Below are 18770 nucleotides of genomic sequence, written 5' to 3'. Positions count from 1 at the left end.
TCATTGAGGTATAGACGAGCCATAAGAGTGACAGGAGACTGGCAGATAAGGCTAATATGTAGAGAGTAGTGTATAGGTTTTCTGAATTTTAAAGGATTAATTTGGTGATTATTATAATTAAATGTTATGTGGTCATTTTTGTTGCATTAGCTCCTTATACCCGGACAGACAGCTGGATGAGAATAGAGACATTCGCGTCTTCTAGGTTCAGACTTCATTTAAGTATGGGAGTGGGCCTAGGGGTCACTTATTTTTATAACTTCATGTCCCATATTACCTTTGTTCAAAATTAGGAATGTTTAAATAATTTCCAGCCACCATGTCCAAATCTGATGCCCATTGTCCTAACCGGTTTTTTTTTTTTTTTTTTTCCTTTTCTATGAAGTGTTTGTATTTCTGAATATTTTTTTTTTCCTTTGTCTGGAGCCAGAAAGCTCACTAGTAAAAAAAATGTTATAAAAGTTCTCACCTATTACTTTGTAAAAACACATCAAGTTGGGATTTTTCTATTTACATGACAGCTAAAGAATGAAAGTATCTGAACAGGAGGACTGAATCTTTGTTAAAATAGGTTGATAAGAATTCACCTTTTTCAGTCTACACAGGCACCAACTTCTTGTGTTCTGATACATTGTTAAGGGGAGTGGGCTACTGCTTTCAAAAAAAGAAAAAGTCACAGTGGATATGCAAATAGAGAAATAAGTCATGGTGGAAGACAAAGAACTATTTATATTCCTATGGATTCTGGGACAGGTCTTCCACATCCAAAAAAAACATAGCCAAAGAGACTGCCTTGTGTCTCCTGAAGCTGAATTTGGCTCTCACTACTTGGAAATAACTTTTTATAGTAAAATGATCCCAGGCCTCTGTGATGAAATTTCAGAGGTAGAACAGACTTTAGAGATTGTCATCAAGAAACCGGTTCTCAGGTTAAGTGATTTGGTCAAGGTCAACCAGTCAGGACTAAAATTTGGGTTCTCACTTCTCAGTTGAAAAAATGTATACTTTGCCAGCTTTCCTACCCCAAAATGTTTGTTTTGATGGCTGGAGGAGGGAGATGCAGGGTAGGGTGAAATTCTTCAGTTTCTGTACGTGGTGGTGTGATTTCAGGAATTCCTTTTTTACGATACGCCATGGCTAGTAAGATCAGTGATGCCATTAAAGTGTAATAGATTTTACTTGTATATTTTTGTAGTGGTTAACCAGTCAGGACTTTGAATATTGGGCAAATGGAGTAGGAAGGAGGCAGAGAAAGTATTGGGAGGAATTTAGAGGTAAATAAATAGTTCAAGGTATATTGTATATCCTCATCTGAAAAGATCTTCAGGGAGCATTTTGTAATCAGTGTCATTTTGGTTAAATTGGCATTATCTTAGTACATGAAGTAGTGCTTTGAAATCATGGGATATTTAATGAAATAGTTTACAGAGGATCTATACCTATTATTTTTAGGATAAGCTCAATTTAACCCTATAAATTGTACTCTGTAGACAATGATAATTTCACCAATTCTGGTAACTGACTTATCTTTACAAGTGATCTTTTGGACAAGTCTGGGAGATTAATAATTAATAGGACTACTGAAGTAAATTTAAAATTCTGGTTTTTTATTTAACTTAGAAGATTTCTGACTTTACGCTAGAATGATTTTGCCCCTTGAATACTAAAAATAAAACATTACCATAATAAACTATAAAATCTTCTCTAGATAACAAATTCAGATGAAACATTAACTATGTTAATACTATTCAGTCAGTCCTATTAAACCAGAATAGGGGTATATAATAGATATTTGTAATGGTATGAATATTTTGACCGTAGACCTTAGCGAAGCCATTCATGAGAGATTGGATCTAGATAAAATTGTAAAAGTGTATTTCTGTGGAGGAAAATGTATATATGTTCTAGTTTAGTTGTGTTTATTCAGTTGGCATATGTCAACTGTCTTGCAAACATAGCTGTATTTTTAATGTATCTTAGAGGGAAATGCATTCTGACATTCAGAATGGAATTTGGAATGTCTTCCAAACATTTTGGAACCTAGTTCTTTTAGGTCATAATTTGGACATGTGGGGTTTATAGATAACTGGATGCCTCTAATAATTTTTCAAGAATTGAAGATGAACTAACACTTTATTTTATTTTATTTTTTGAAGAGTAACTGACACTTTAGAGAATACTGACCAAGAAAATAGCCTCAAATCCTTAAAAGTTAAAAAGCATTTGTATTTTACTTCTTTGAATTTGTTAAAATACAAGTAGTAAATGCACTTTTGCTGCTGTATTTCACTGTAACTGATTAGGTATTAACCATTTTTTACCCAATCCAATGGTTTGTCCAAAACTCCTGTTGGGTAGAATCATTAATAAAATACAGGCCATTTAAAAAGTATTGTAGTTTTAAAAAGATGGGGGCGCCTTGGTGGCTCGGTCAGTTAAACATCTGACTCTTGATTTTGGCTCAGGTCATGATCTCAGGATTGTGAGATCAAACTCTTCATTGCGCTCTATGCTCAGTGGGGAGTCTGCTTGTGATACTCCCTCTGCCCCTTCCCCCTACCCCTCTGTGCTCACAGTCATGCATGCACGCCCCTGTCTTTCTCTCTCAAATCTTTTTAAAAAGGATTGTAAACTCCTCAGTTCAATTACTTCAGCAAAGGTGAGATTTCTGTTTTAGATCACTGGCTCTCTAAGTTACTGCTTAGAATAAGCCTTTGCAGAATTCTGAGTATGAGCATGTTAAAAGAAATGTATCTACATTCTGGGTCAACATCCCATGGTAATTGCTTTTAATCAAACAAAAACAGATAAAAGGATTCTTAGGGGATCATATTGTCTTCAGATTTAGTTTTTAGCAGGATGTTCTCAGGTGATGTTTTAGGATAATCTGTAGTAAGATTGATGGTTTTATCTGCATATACTTTTGATTTTAGTTGAAACAGTGGATGGATATTATACATAGAGCTGCTAAATGGTGGAAATTAAAGCCTATGCTCTAGAAATAGTCTTGGGTTCAGATCCTAGGTCACTTTATCTATGTGACTTTGTTTGAAGTAACTTCTTTTTAAGCCTCAGTTTTCTCCTCCTGTAAACTGGGTGGGGGGGGGGGGTAACACTAGCACCTGTGCCTTAGCACTGCTTAATAATACAGCAAGCATACAAAAGACTATTGCCATAATAATTTTCCATGCAACCTGGAAGAAGAATTTGGATAATTCATAAAGTGCTTCTAGCTGTCCTACTACCTTAGGTGTATTTTAGAGCTGCTCCTCCCCCTCAGTTTTTAAGCTTTGGAAAGAGTCTTTCAGCCTCAGTAGTTAATTATCTTACTATTATGAGAGTTTACTTTTTAATGGATAGTTTAAATTTGTCATGTTATGAAGGTTGTATTGGTATATAAAATTTTTTTAGTCTCTTGGTGGCTAACCCATTCTCCTCTTGAACAGATCTCTTTCTCTGAAGGATTTCATCAGATCTTATTTCATAACCATTTACCAGTTCTATTACTTTTCTGAACCCACCTATAGTAGGGTGCTTGGAAGCTCCTGTGCTGATGAGGCTTCTGTAGTTAGTTGAGTGTCTATGTTTAAGGTTGGGTAGCACAGAGGTTTTTTATTTTTGTTGTTTTTAAAGACTTTATTTATTTATATGAGAGAGACCCCCACAACCCGGGGAGGATGCAGAGGAAAAGGGAGAAGCAGATTCCCCACTGAGCAGGGAGCTTGATGCAGGGATTGAGCCCAGGACCCTGAGGTCATGACTTGAGCCAAAGACATAAGCTTACCGACTGAGCCATCCAGGTACCTCACACCAAGAGGTTTATGGAGTTGAAAGTTGACACATACCTTTCACACAGAGCTGCTGCTGCAAAACAACTCCCAGTTCCTTTTACCTGGCATTTCTCTTGGGAGAATCTTCAGATTCAAATATGATCGTAGAACCTTTTAAGGTTTTTCATCAAACATTTAATTTATTAAGTTATTGATTCATTACTTAATTATGGAATTACTTAATTATCAGTACTTTAAAGAAAGTCACACTGTTGTACCATTAAGAAGTGAATGTCTCGTGTGGCTTTTTTTGTTTTTTGCTTTCCCTTGTATGTAAGTTTTTTTTTTTCCTTATTATTTTTAGTGACAAAACATAAAGGTACTGAGAAAAGAGAGTCCCCTTCACCAGCACCTAAGCCTAGAAAAGTAGAGTTATCGGAATCGGGTAAGTTTTTGTGCTTTTTTTTTTTTTTTTTTTTTTTTGTTAAGATTTTTTGCACATTTCCTCACCCCCTCTGGTTAAAGATTAATTATAGGATATGACTTAGTGGTTAAGAGGTATGACTCTGAAGTGAAGGTTTGAATCCCCAGCTTCCTTACTTAACTGCTTTTTTAATTATTTAATTTATCTGAGCCTCACTTTTCATCTGAATTGGAGATAACAAGTACTGTCCTGTAGATTTTTTATGATTAATTGGAATAATGCTTATAAAGTCCCTAGTGCTTAGCCTGACCTATAGTAAATAAATTTTGATTACATTTGGTGAACATAGTTAAAATCAACATTTAAAAAATTGGCATTTTTAAGCTCTTTTTTTTTTGTAAGAAAAAAATATGTCTATAGTTGTATTGCTTGATCCAGTGAGAGAAAGGCTTAAGAGACCATTTTCCAATTCAAGTGTGTTACATTTTCTGTATGCACAACTAAAGAAAGGCTTTCTAAATGCATCCATCTTTCAGAAGAAGATAAAGGTGGCAAAATGGCTGCAGCAGATTCTGTGCAGCAGAGACGTCAGTACAGACGACAGAACCAGCAGTCTTCATCTGGTATGGACATGGGTTCAACTGTTTCCTACCTATATTTCCTAATGAAAAATAACTTCAGATACAAATCTCCATCCATGTAGTGAGTGTACTTAGGAAAAATATATGCCTACATAGAAATCTGTTCAAAGGGAGGAAGTTCCTACTTTTGGTTTTTGTTTTTAAGTCCTTTCTTAACTTTCTTTTAAATTGTTATAAACGTAGTAGATCTTTACAGTACGACAGTAAAACAGAACAGGGGTATTAAATTTGAAAAATTCTAATTTTTTCCCAATCCCTAGTCTTATTCCCAAAAGCTTTTCTTCAGAAATTTTCTGTGCTGTGTATAGGGATCTATGGTTTTAAAAAGGCCACCAAACCCTCCCCCCCCCAAAAAAAAACCTCCAAAACTGCATAAGCTCAAAATTTAGATGGTTTTTGTCTCCTTTTTTAGCTTTATATATATATATAGATAGATAGATAGCTTTCCTGTTCTTAGATCTAATTTTTTAAATAGCCAAAACTTATTGGCTCTACTGTAATAATTAATATTGCTATATTGTCTAATATTATAATTATATAATTTATTGAGCCAGTCACCTACTTGGGCATGTAATGTAGGTTGTTTTTGTGTACTTTGTAATTATATTTGTATATTTGTGAAATAGTAAAGTAAATAATATTTATTATTTAAATAATAATTAATTAGCTCTGTGGGTATTTGTGACTGAGTCTAGGTATGCTAGCTTTACTGTTCATTTATAAAATAGATACCAAAGCACTCGGCGGCATTAAGTGCATGAAAAGCCGTAGAGCTTTTGCAGCTCTTTAAAAATGAAGTTAATCATAGAAAGGCTTAAAAAAGCATATAGGTTTTGAGTGGTTTTGGTACTTGGGACTTTGTTTTGTTTTTGTTTTGTTTTGTTTTGTTTTTTAAATTTTTTATTTATTTATGATAGTCACAGAGAGAGAGAGAGAGAGGCAGAGACACAGGCAGAGGGAGAAGCAGGCTCCATGCACCGGGAGCCCGACGTGGGATTCGATCCTGGGTCTCCAGGATCGCGCCCTGGGCCAAAGACAGGCGCTAAACCGCTGCGCCACCCAGGGATCCCTTGTTTTCTTTTTTTAAGGAGAGAGAAAGGAGCACATGAGGGGAGGGGCAGAGGCAGAGGGGGAGAGAATCTTAAGCAGGCTCCATGCCCAACACAGAGCCTGACATGGGACTCAATCTCAAGACTCTGAGATAATGACTTGAGCTGAAATCAAGAGTCAGATGCTTAACCAGCTGAGCCACACAGATGCCCCAGGACTTTATTTTTAAGTATAAGTTTTGATATTTGGGAACAATTATTTTGGGTTAAGGAAATCATATACAAACAGTTGAAGGTTTGGGGGGTTTTCATGTTTTTGTTTTTGCTCTTTTGGTTTTTTGTTTTGTTTTTTGCTTTGTTTTGTTTTCGCAGTCCCAGACATTTGCCACCAGGCCTGTAGGAAAAGCTTGTCACATAAATTTTTTTGTTTGTGTGATAAATGCTAGGAATGTGGAAAGAAGTTATTCAGACCTTAATAGGACTTTCAGCAGTTTTAAAAGTGCTTAGAGTAACAAGCATCAAGTAATTGCTTGAGATGATTTTTAAGCTTAGTTATTTGGAAAATCGCTAGCTTCTTAAAGGACATTTCTGTTTTGTTGGAATGTGCCATGGAGTGACTTATATAAATTATATAATAATGATGTATATTTATGGTTGACTTTTAAGTCATTGCCCATATATTGATAATAACATTTGTTTAGAACTGCTCGCTTGTATACTTGCTTGCTTTCATAAGTGGACTTGCTAATTTAAACACTCCCATCTGCTTAGATTGAGAAAATGTGGGTAGACTCTTAAGCACAGACATAATTTAATTTTTTGTTTGTTGTGTAATTATAGATTCTGGCTCCTCTTCTTCCTCAGAAGATGAGCGACCCAAGAGGTCCCATGTGAAGAACGGTGAGGTAGGCAGGCGGCGGAGACATTCCCCTTCCCGGAGTGCCTCTCCATCACCTCGAAAGCGCCAGAAAGAGACTTCACCTCGGTAATGTCTTTTCAGTAGTCTACACTGGTGTTCTGTAGTCTTGATGAAACTTCTAATTTAAGGGGTGGGCTACAGATTTATTTTGGAAATTGGTTAACTCCTTCATGTCAGGGATTCACAGAAAGAGATGGTCAGATTTGGGAGTGGGGTGGGGACATTTTTTTGGCTTTATTTGGTGGTTATCACGATTAATGAGATCTTGGTTAGTTTTATACCACCATGTCTTACGTCTGCATGACTAGATCAGTGCAACTATAGCATTAACTTCTGCACATCTTTGAACATTTAAAACAGAAATACACCCCCATTAGTAATGCTTAACTCCATTAAAGTAAATTTGGTGAATGGAATTCTTGACCTTTGTTTTTCTCCACTGCTCTCAGGATGCAAATGGGAAAGCGATGGCAATCGCCAGTGACTAAAAGGTTGGTTAGCCACTACTTTGTACATGAGGCTACATGTCAGAGTTTAGGGATGGGATATGCTGTTCGGGTAACCTGCTCCTATCCCTAGGTATATGGTGGGGATGACTGGAGAAGTTCCCCCATTTCAGGTGGTTGTGTTTCTTTGCACATCAAATGAACGATAGACTTCTACACGGTGTTCATTTTAGAGGACCATTTGAGCTTAGATTTTCGTGCAGTTACAGTACCTGGATATTTTCCAAGAGATAGGATAATAATAGCTCCTTTATTTAGTGGGGAGGAAATTAGTGCTGGCTTTTGGGAAAGTCTTTTAAAAAGATGAATGTGAGGATCTGGCCCTGTTCAGTGTTCTCTATAATAGGAAGGTAGGCTGCATATCTTCATTGAACCTTTTTGATCAAGTGTCTTTGTGACTATAAAACTGTAACATTTCAGAGCTTAATCATAAATAGAAATCTCTAATTTAGGCCTATCTCATAAATGAGAAAACAGAGGCCCAGAAGTAGTAAAATGAGTTTCTTAGGGTATAAAGTGAAAAAGCTTGATCCCATACCTATTGGGATCATGCTGTTGACATTATACCCTTATACTGTCTTTGTTAGTCTTCTGCTTTTGGGGGTTCTCAGCTACTGCTAAATTTGAGTATTTATCCTTCCTGAAACTATCACATTGTCCTCTTTATAGCTCACTTTTTGAAGCTGTCTTAGGTAGTCTCAGTAGTTAGAGTTCTTTTGGAAAGATTGTTTGGAACTAGTCAGCAGTGTTTATGGTGGAGCAAAGTTGTGTATTTGTGTTTTGGAATATTTAACAATAAAAAATAAAAACCTTTAAGAAAAAATAAATTCAGTTGCTGAGGTATTCTGTTTCCCACTATAGTAACCCCTAGTTTAGCTGCTAGTATAGCAGCTAAAAAGTTGGTTTACAAAATCAGGTTAGTGGTGAGATCCCCTTTTCCCCCATTATGGAACTACTTTCTTTTTGGAAAGTGATTCCTCAACAGGGAAATCAACACTGATGTTCACTACCCTGCTCCAGGATGGTTTTGTTTATCCTCTTTAAAAAGGCTTCCAGTTTTAATGAAGTAGGAATTTGTATCAGGTATCTAGGATTTATAGATGAAGAAAGAATTACTGGAATTGTGCTTCAGTATTCTATTTTTAAGAGGGGACATATGACCTGGTTTTGATTATTTCATATGTAAAGTTTATAATATTTTTCGTGTTTTGAGACACTTGTCTTTGGGTATCGAACACTCTAACTTAAAGGATAAAAGGTATGTTAATCATAGTGTAAAAAGGAAATAGTAACACACACAAAAAAGATAGTTGTCACATCTGTAACTTCTTGTCTTCATTACCAGCGGGGCTAGCAAAGTGGTTGTTCTGAGAGCTCACTGCAGAGATAGCAAGCTGGCTCCTTCTGATAAAACTTGCCTTTTCTGCATACTTGAGGGCTGTATCACAATATCACATATTGAGACTTATGCAACTGGTTCTCACACAATTTGATAGGGAACTTTACTACTCAATTTCTACACATAGTTGAAAGCTTAGCTTGGCGTTATTATTCAGAGTAACTAGAAAATGCTTAGCTTGTTGTTAGATTAAGCAGATGAAATATATTAAGCATTCAGAATTTTGAATAATACAGTTAACAAGCTTGACCTCTTAGAAAATATTGAACTTGGTTTTATGTCACTTTTTTTTTTTTACGCACGTATAGAAACATTGAAATAGATTGATCTCAAAGAAATTAGCTTTTTGTTTTAACCCTTGAAATGTGTACCCTCTCAGTTCAGGTAGAAATTCTGTAGGCTTCAGATCATAGAGCCATGTGGTATCAAGACTCCAGTTTTAAGTGATTATCTCATTTTTCTGGAAGTTCCTTAAGTTAATGCTAGTTGGTTATGGTTTTATATATTCTTTTTGATCATTTGCTCACATAGAAACAGCACATTGAAGGTCATTATTAGAAGGGACTTTTTGGGTACTCTGAGCATTTGGTCTTACGAATGAAGATGAGACCATAAATACCTCTGATCATTAGCATATTGTAATAGATTGTAATCTCGGTTCAGTTTTTTAGTGAGAATTTCTGATTTGGTTTTGCAAACGGAAATTAGAATATTTTTAAAGAGAAGCCACATAATCAACAGTAATATTTCTTATGCGATTGTATTTACTGATAACACTGGGAGTTATACTTTATATCACTTAATCCTCTAAGTTTGCACCTATAAACTTTCTCTTTTGTTTTCTTTTTAAGTCAAAACCCAAATATCTTTCCCTATTTGAAATCTTAAATCAATACTGTGCTTATGCTGTCTCTCCAGATCTTATAATTCTGAGATTAACCCTGCTAGTAAAGTGGGTTTTCCTGTATTTTCTTATAATTAGTAGTTCTTATCTACGTTTCATTTTGTCCAAAGCTTATCTGTCTTCATAGATTCCCTCTTGTAGTTCACTATTTTAAATATATTACAAGTGATGTCTTAGGCCCCACAAGGCATAAACAATTTGAAATTGAAAATTAAATAATGAAAATAAGTATTAAGTTAAATAGCAAATTTCAGAATTTTCTTTGTTCTGTTAGTAACAGAGCTCTCCTTAGTTTTAAAGGGGAATCAAGACTAGTAAACTTTAGAAAATATTTCCAGATTTATAGGAACCCTCCATCCTGTGCTGGTCAAGAAATTATAGTATGTGATTACTTTATACATGCAAACTTAGCCAAAAGGTAGCAAACTGGCTTGGTGTATATTTTTAATATATCCCTTTGGAGACTGCTATGAGTTAGGTTAGTCCAGTTGATATAATTGTATTTTTCATGTTTGTGTTTGTATTGGTTAAGTGTATAACAGAGCTCAGAATTTCGGTTTATCTATGATTGTCTATATTTCAACCATGTTGCTCCCAGTGATAGCTTTAGTGTTCCAGCTTTTAATCTTTTGTCTTTGAGATAGTGTTTTTTTGTTGGTAGTAGGCAACTCTTGAGTAGCGGAAACATTTTTAAAAATTGAGGACTCAGAGCAGTTGACACCCAGATTTGGGGCCTTAAGCCATTGGTAACCATTAAAATTTTAAATTTCTGCATTAGAACATGAGTTTTAAAGCAGTTTTTCCTAATAAGGAATCAATCACTTAGAGAGCCTTTTCAGCATACGCCAGCTAGACCATAGTCCAGACCTGGTGAACAAACTCCGATAAGCTTCCTAGATAATTGTGATGTGCATTCCAGTTAAAGAACGATGCCATAGGCAGTGTTTTCAAACTTGTTTCACCTTGTGTCATGCTGTGTCTGTCTCATGACCCAGACTCTGCATATTTATATACTGAAACAAAAATTTAACAAAACAAAATTTGCCTTTCCCAAAAGTAATATACTGATTTTCTAAAATGCTGGTTCTCAGCCAGAGTCTTGACTAATGGTCTTGAAAGATAGTTGTAAAAACATTGTTCTAAGGGATAGAGGAACAGTTGGCTTCACTTTGGGTTAAAAATGATTGAAACTATATCATCTGGATCACTTATAAATGCTACTAACTCCAAATCACCTGTATTTTTTTTTTGTGTGTGTGTGTTTGTGTGATTTAGTGGTAGACGGAGGAGGAGTCCTTCCCCACCACCCACCAGAAGGCGACGTTCCCCTTCTCCTGCCCCCCCTCCTCGTAGGCGCAGGTCTCCCACGCCACCACCACGACGAAGGTATTTTATCAGATAAGTGCTAGTTGGAACTAATTGAAGCAACTTTCTTTATGATTAGAATATCTTAGAGTGGCATTGTTCAGCCATTTACAGAATACCACATATGATGTGATTCTGTTAATATGTAAAGTTAGACCACCTAAATCAAAGAGTTAAAAGCAGATTAGTAGTGCCTAGGGTCAGGTGGGAATAGGGAGAGTTGTTACAGTTACGTGACTGAAAATACTTAAAACAGTTGAAATGTACACTTTAAAATGGGTAAATTTTATGGTATGTGAATCACATGTCAACAAAGATGTTAAATTTAAAGGTGAAGTCATTCTATTTAGTGATTATAAAGGGAAAAATACTAACTTTACAGTGGAGAATTCCAGCAGATACCTCCTTAACTAAGGAATCATTTAACAGTCGAGAGTACATATTAGCATTATGTAATTCTTGATACCTCCATAGTATTCTTACCAATTATATAGAACCCCAGTCTGATTTTTTAGGAAATACCAGACAAACCCAAATTGAAGGTTATTCTACAAGGTAACTGACTAGTACTCTTTAAAAATGATAATCCTGAAAGACAAAGGAATAGTCTCGTATTGGCAGGAACCAAGGACACATGATAACTAAATATAATTCTGATTTTTGGAATGTGGATCAGAAGAGAAACATTAGTGCAAAACCAGGCTTGTATTTTAGTTAATACTAAATTAGTGCTGTGGCTAATTTCATAGTTTTGATCATTTTTGTTAATCTGTAGTCCTTTAGATGATCTTGCTTAGTAGGTGATGGTATTCCCATTTTTCAGGTGAGGAAATAGAGGTGCACACTACCTCATTGACCAAAAAGTAGCCTGTTGTAAAGCTGATTCTAGGCAGTAAAATATTTTGAGCTCAAGGTTGAACATTTCAGGAACAAATTAGGCAGTTGGAACTGAATGTCATATTCAGGTCTAATTTCTAAAGGCACATTAGGATTACACAAGAATCAAGCATTAAGTAAATCGAAGGTCAGCTTGGACTTCTGTCGGGATGCATTCTGCCTAGAAGATAGACTTCCACTGAAAAGTGGCTTTCTTTGAGACACAAAATCCAAGTCTCTCCTTGGCAGGGTGGGGTAGGTATAGATAGATCTTTTAAAATGTATGCAAGTGAACTTATAGTCCAAATGCCAGTTCAAGAGAGCACCACATCGGAGAGCTCTTTTTTTAAAAAAGATTTTTCTTACTTGAGAGAGCACGAGTGGGGGTAGAGGAGAGAGGCAGCAGGGGAAAGAGAAGCAGACTCCCCCCCCACTGAGCAGGGAGCCCCACATTGGGCTCAATCCAAGACCCCAAGATCATGACCTGAGCTAAAGGCAGAATGCTTATTAACCAACTAAGCACCCAGGTGCCCCCAGGAGAGCTCTTTAAAGGACAGACTTCCTAAGTTTCCTGTAATAGAGTCCTGCTAATGTAGCCACCTAGCTCTTACATAATAATGGGTGTTCACAGTTTATGCAAGATTCTCTTCTCAAAAAAACTCATTAAATTGGTTCCATATGGATTATATTAAGTGACTTTTGACAAACTAGAATTCAGTCTGGAAACTTCAGATTTCTCCATTATGCAGAATGTCCTGTTTCTTAGTCATCTAGGATAAACAAATCCACTAAATGATTTCTTTTCCTTTACATGAGGATAAAGGCATAGCATTTCCAGTTAAAATTCTGTCTTTGCCTGGTGCTTAACACAGTGTTGCCATAACTGCTGGTTAGGTTTCTGTGCATTCTGTTGCCTTATTCTTTTGGACCTTAATGGTGTTTTTTTCCTAGAACTCCTTCTCCTCCCCCCCGCCGGCGCTCACCGTCCCCAAGAAGATACTCTCCTCCGATACAGAGGAGATACTCTCCTTCTCCACCTCCAAAGAGAAGAACGGCTTCTCCCCCTCCCCCTCCTAAACGAAGGGCATCACCATCTCCACCACCAAAGCGTCGGGTCTCCCATTCTCCACCTCCCAAACAAAGAAGCTCCCCAGTCACCAAGAGACGTTCGCCTTCATTATCATCAAAGCATAGGAAAGGGTCTTCCCCGAGCCGGTCTACCCGGGAGCCCCGGTCACCACAACCAAACAAAAGGCATTCGCCCTCACCACGGCCTCGAGCTCCTCAGACCTCCTCAAGTCCTCCACCTGTTCGAAGAGGAGCATCATCATCACCCCAAAGAAGGCAGTCCCCTTCTCCAAGTACTAGGCCCATTAGGAGAGTCTCCAGGACTCCGGAACCCAAAAAGACAAAAAAGTAAAAATATTTTATGCTTTTTTTGGTTAGGAACACTAACTTGCATAGCTCTTTATGTTTGGAAGCTTTTTTCCCCCCTTTACTGAGAAATTACAGAAAAGAATAAGCTGGGAATACAGGCTTTTAAGGCAGCTTAAAGGTACTATACACAGATCCATTTTCTCTTTTCAGGATAGTTCCTCATGGGACAAACTAAATGCCATAGGACTCCATATTTGGTTCCTAGGGGTATCAGGGGAATGTGCTTCCAAAACTAAACTCTGAAATAATGCATAGAACATTTCTTGGATGTCTGTGTAAGACTGGTAAAAGTTGTCTGAAGTACAAGGAACTGGCATTATTAATTTCATCTAGGAAAAATTGTTAACAGAATGGACAGAGGATTATGGGGCTTAAACTGCTAAGAGATTTAGACCATACAAATTTGATATGTGTGTTAGTAGAATCAACTAGCAAACTAATAGTAAAATGTAAAGTTTGTGACTTGGTTATATAATGGTGGTTGGTTATTTTCTCTTAGGAAAGACCTTTGCTCTTGGATACTAAATGTTTTGTTCTTTCCCTCTGTTTCTAGGGCTGCCTCACCAAGCCCTCAGTCTGTAAGGAGGGTTTCGTCCTCTCGATCTGTCTCAGGATCTCCTGAGCCAGCAGCTAAAAAACCCCCAGCACCTCAATCCCCTGTCCAGTCTCAGTCCCCCTCTACCAACTGGTCACCAGCGGTACCGGTCAAAAAGGCTAAAAGCCCAACACCAAGCCCATCTCCGGCAAGGGTATGTGTTTGCCCTATTTTGGGGTTTATAATTGTATGTGGTCACTGGGAAGCAAAGACAAGTTATTACTTATTTGCGACCCAGGGCAGCATTATTTTCTGTAGTTCAGCTGGACTTCAGGGAAGTATGAAATTAAGTGGTGGTGGTTACACCACAGTCCATGCTTCATATTCCACCCACCCACTAATTGACACCATGTCTGATACTTTTAAATTCTCTCATCTTAGTGGTTAAAATTGGGCTATATTGAAAATCTAGAATAACAAAAGAGTTACCCATGAATCTATTATATAGTGGAAAATAGCTTAGTATTTTTTGTTGTTTCTATAGCATTTGACATACTGGATACTGAAGATCACAAAATCAATAAAACTTTCAAAATTAGATCATGTGTGTTAGTATTATTCCACGTTTATGAAGGAAAAAATATTACAAAAGAAGTACCAAATGTTCATAGTGATTATATGTGAGAAGGGGAAGTGATGAGTAATCTTAATTTTTCTTTACGTGTAGTGCCCTTTTTCTATTTCTAATATATTAGAAATAATATATTTCTATAAAAAATGAACCTGGCAACCTGTAAAATACTAGCTGAAGTGGAAAGTACAGTATTGTCTGGTTTAGTCTTAACCTCTGGCAAGTTGCATAAATAAGGGACACCTGGTGGCTCAGCGGTTGAGCACCTGCCTTCGGCCCAGGGTGTGCTTCCAGAGTCCAGGGAGCGAGTCCCACATCGGGCTCCCGGCATGGAGCCTGCTTCTCCCTCTGCCTGTGTCTCTGCCTCTCTCTGTGTGTCTCTCTCATGAATAAATAAATAAAATCTTTAATTAAAAAAAAAGTTGCATAAATAAGAATAACACTTGTTTTTACCTTGTGAAGTTTAAATGTCATTGGGATATTAAAGTATTGGAGTTTAAACTATATCATCCCCTCTATGAATCATTAATCTGATCTTGAATAGGTTTCTTTATTGTATGAAGTCAGTAGTTAGATGTCCATGTCAGCAGTCGGGTTGCCTGAATTACTTTACAAAGTAATTGAATGGATTGAGGAATTTTAAGTAACTGCTTACAAATGTGAAATTTGAGAATTACAGATGGAATTCAATTACAGCAGAATTGCCCTTTGCATAATTTTGGCGTTAACAGTTGGACCCTTGAATAGCATTGAGCGGGGCCACTTACACATGGAAATTTTTGGTGAATACAGTACAGCATTGTAAATGTGTTTTTTCTTCCTTATACTTTTTTTTTCCTTATACTTAATGTTTTTTTCTGCAGTTTATTTTATTGTAAGAATATAGCATAAAATGTACATAACGCACAAAATATGTGTTCAGTGACTGTTTATGTTACCCATAAGGCTTCTGGTCTATGTACAGACTGAGGGCTTGTTATATACAGGTTTTCAACTGCATGGAGAGTTGTTGCCTCTAATCCCCCATGTTGTTCAACGGTCAGTGGTTATGCATTAAGGAACAATTTCCAGTCTAGAGCCAGGAGAAGCTGTAACAGTGGCTGGAGAATGGGGCATTCACATGAGTGTGTGTTTAGAATAATAACTGTACTTACTGAAAGCCTGCCACCTGTTAGGCTAGTATTGTGGGCAGTTTACAGATAGACCCTGACAGCTTTATTGGGGACTGCTGTACCCATTTAGGTTTACAGAGGGAGCTTAGAAAAATATTTGAGGTCAAATGGTGAACAGGTTCAGGAGCCAGATTCACCTGAAGTCTAGCTGAGTTCAGAGACTTCTCTTTTGCACATGTTGCTTTCCCTATATTTGGAGGTAGCTTGGGATCCTGGACACCTGACTGGCCTCTCATGGTTGGGAAATTTGGTTTAATGTGGGGGAGATCAGAAAGGTCCTTCAGGGTCCATTCTGACTTTTTTTTTTTTTTTTTAACTTTTATTTATTTATGAGAGAGAGAGAGAGAGAGAGAGGCAAAGACATAGGCAGAGGGAGAAGCAGGCTCCACGCAAGGAGCCCAGTGTGGGACTTGATCCCAGATCCCAGGATCACATCCTGAGCCAAAGGCAGACGCTTCACCACTGAGCCACCCAGGCATCTTAAAATCTTAAAATCTGGGAAGAGCATCTTTACTTGCAATGTGGTTTTCATACTTTTCTTGGCAGGGATTGCCCTTGGGCTCCCCCTCCCCCAAAGCCTTGGGGACTCCTGAGATTTGTCCATTTAATTATTCCCTTGAGAAAGTAAAACGTTTATTGGACAACATTTTAATCTGATTGATGTTATTGTTGGGATTTTTCTGGATTTCTAGAACTCAGACCCAGAAGGAGGTGGAAAGAAAAAGAAGAAAAAGAAGGACAAGAAACACAAAAAGGATAAGAAGCACAAGAAGCACAAAAAACACAAGAAGGAAAAGGCCATGGCAGCAGCCGCTGCAGCAGCTGTCACTCCCACGGCCCCTGCGGCCCCCACGACCACATCAGCACAGGAGGAACCGGAGGCAGAGCCCGAGCCTAAGAAGGTACGTGTGTGTCTTAGACTTCTACAGATCGCTTGGTCACTTGTTGAGAAGAAAAGAATTTTTTTACAATAATGGCTACTCGGCTGTTAGCTAACTCTTCTGATCTATCCTCATTCTTGATATCTACCAAGACGAAGGAGAAGAATATGAATGGCTGCCAAATGCTTACTGTATATTTTTAAAAAATAACTTCTTTAAGATATAATTAACGTGCCATTCACCTATTAAAAGGCACTCAAGGGTGCCTGGCTGGCTCAGTAGAGCACACAACTCTTAACCTCAGGGTTTCAGGGTTGTGAGTTCAAGCCCTGTGTTGGGTATAGAGTACTTAAGTAAAGTAAATTTAAAAAGAAAGTATATGATTGAGGGGTTTTTAGTATATTCATAGAGTTGTGCAGCTGATTGAGGGGGTTTTAGTGTATTAGAGTTGTGCAGTCACTGCCATGATGTGGTTCTGCCCTTGCACCCTACACCTCTCTGCCAGTGTGTCAGGACTCACCAGTGTGGCCCCTCTGGTTTTAGGAAACGGAGAGTGAGCCTGAAGACAACCTCGACGACTTAGAGAAGCACCTGCGTGAAAAGGCGCTGAGGTCGATGCGGAAGGCTCAAGTGTCCCCACAGTCTTAGGCGGGAATGTGTGTCACGATGTACATTTTATTTGGTTTGTATGCAATTCAATTTCAAAATTGCTAAAATGTGTTTGAGCTTTAGACTATAACATTTGTTGTAATAATTGCTAGGTTGAAGTTCACCATGTAAAAAAAAAAGGGGCATGGATTTACATTGCAAAAGGTGTCCACAGTGTATTAGTGACATTCTTTCATTGACAGCTGACATAAATTCATTTAGAGTGAAATATTTTAAGCCAAAAAAAAAATCCTCTTTTTAAAAAAGGGGGTTTCAATATTGTTGGCATTTTTATGGTTTCTTTAAAGGCCTTGGCTATTCCCAGAGGTTTTCCTTTCTTGTCATTTTTTTTTTCTTTATTTTTTTCTCATTTGAGTCTTAGCACCCATTTAAGTTATGATGCTTCCAACCTTGTATGGTTTGCAAGCTTGCCCAGAAATAAGACCACTGTTGAACTACCACAAAGTATAAATGAATATTTTAATGCCACAATCTTTCCTGTTGCCTGTGGAGTCTCTGCTGAAATGAATCAGGATTCGAGCTCTAGGACGAGATGGAAAATGAAAGCATGTTGTTTGCCAGGACACTGTGGGTTTATATTGATGTGTAACAAGTTGATTTGGAACACTGGAATTCATTCTATTCTGTTGTGTTTTTTTGTAAAGGCAATTAACTAGTCCCAGGAAGGATCCTTCAGTTATATAAAAGTTTGTTTTATGAAATGTCATGGCTCCATTCATAATTTTGTCTTGTTCTTCCAATTGGTATATACAACTTTCAGAGCTCTCGTATTTGGAAGGCTGGAAGGGCCCAGACTTTGAAATAGTGTCTTGTTTTCACTGTTTTTGTTTTTTTGTTTTTTTTTTTTTTAAACTAAAGCTATATAAAGCTTGTGGATTAAACAGAATAAATTTCTAAATTTAAAAATGTTGGCCACTCACTTTTACTTAACCGTCTCAATACTGCAGGAACCCACCTTTTTTTTTTTTTTTAATAGAAATCTTAGTTAAGCCTATGTTTTTACCCCCCTTGGCACCTTTGGCACACTGAGGATTGGGCAAGGGAAATAAATGGTGAAATTATTTTTCCGTCTTTATTTTAATAATGAGTGCAGTAAGTGCTGTGAAGGCAAAGTGTGTGGTGAGATGGGAACACCTATGCTAGACAGGGCAAAGTCAGCGAGGCGCTCCAACAGAGTAGTATCTGCGTACAGCTGGAGAGGCAGAAGGAGCCTGGCACATTCCAGGAAGTGCAGGAGGGCCAAAGGAGTGACTGGAGCAACCTCCCTCTTGGGGTCTGTGTATTTAGTGACAAGTGAGTCATTTTTGCACTTCAGATTTAGCAGAGCAAAGTGACTTGAAACTTGGAGTTGGTTTGTAGAAGGTAAACTAGCAACATAACGAAGTTAGAAGGGAATTTTTGACACCGTGGATCTAAGCTGAGTGACACATGGGCAGTTAATGTGATTGATTTCTGGTAGTCGAAACTAAAAGAAAATGTCTACACATCTTAACTATAGGAAGACTTAGTGGGGACAGTGTTTACCTGAAGGACATGGACATAGAAGGGGCTCTTTTTACAGGTGGGTTTTTAGGATGATTTGTAAGGCGGCA

At 37.5% G+C, this 18770-nt stretch overlaps 1 protein-coding gene across 18 annotated transcripts in view; it reads left to right on the top strand.

Moving 5' to 3' along the window:
• Positions 1–18084, top strand: part of SRRM1 (serine and arginine repetitive matrix 1) — a 35183-nt gene extending 17099 nt beyond the window's left edge. For 7 of the 18 annotated variants that reach the window (XM_038531575.1, XM_038531579.1, XM_038531576.1 and 4 more), the window contains 9 exons: positions 4135–4215; positions 4731–4817; positions 6725–6869; positions 7253–7294; positions 10888–10998; positions 12790–13269; positions 13844–14039; positions 16321–16530; positions 17053–18084. In XM_038531575.1, coding sequence (XP_038387503.1) covers positions 4135–4215; positions 4731–4817; positions 6725–6869; positions 7253–7294; positions 10888–10998; positions 12790–13269; positions 13844–14039; positions 16321–16530; positions 17053–17157 — 1457 coding nt within the window. In that variant the 3' untranslated portion in view covers positions 17158–18084. The remainder of the gene's footprint in view (positions 1–4134; positions 4216–4730; positions 4818–6724; positions 6870–7252; positions 7295–10887; positions 10999–12789; positions 13270–13843; positions 14040–16320; positions 16531–17052) is intronic. The other 11 variants (XM_038531569.1, XM_038531567.1, XM_038531565.1 and 8 more) reach the window with 6 other exon arrangements.
• The last annotated feature ends 686 nt before the right edge of the window (positions 18085–18770 follow it).

This window comes from Canis lupus, chromosome 2, assembly GCF_011100685.1.
Source record: "Canis lupus familiaris isolate Mischka breed German Shepherd chromosome 2, alternate assembly UU_Cfam_GSD_1.0, whole genome shotgun sequence".
Lineage (NCBI taxonomy): Eukaryota > Metazoa > Chordata > Mammalia > Carnivora > Canidae > Canis > Canis lupus.
The sequence above is the reverse complement of the archived record's forward strand: the minus strand, read 5'-3'. Positions and strand labels throughout refer to the sequence as shown.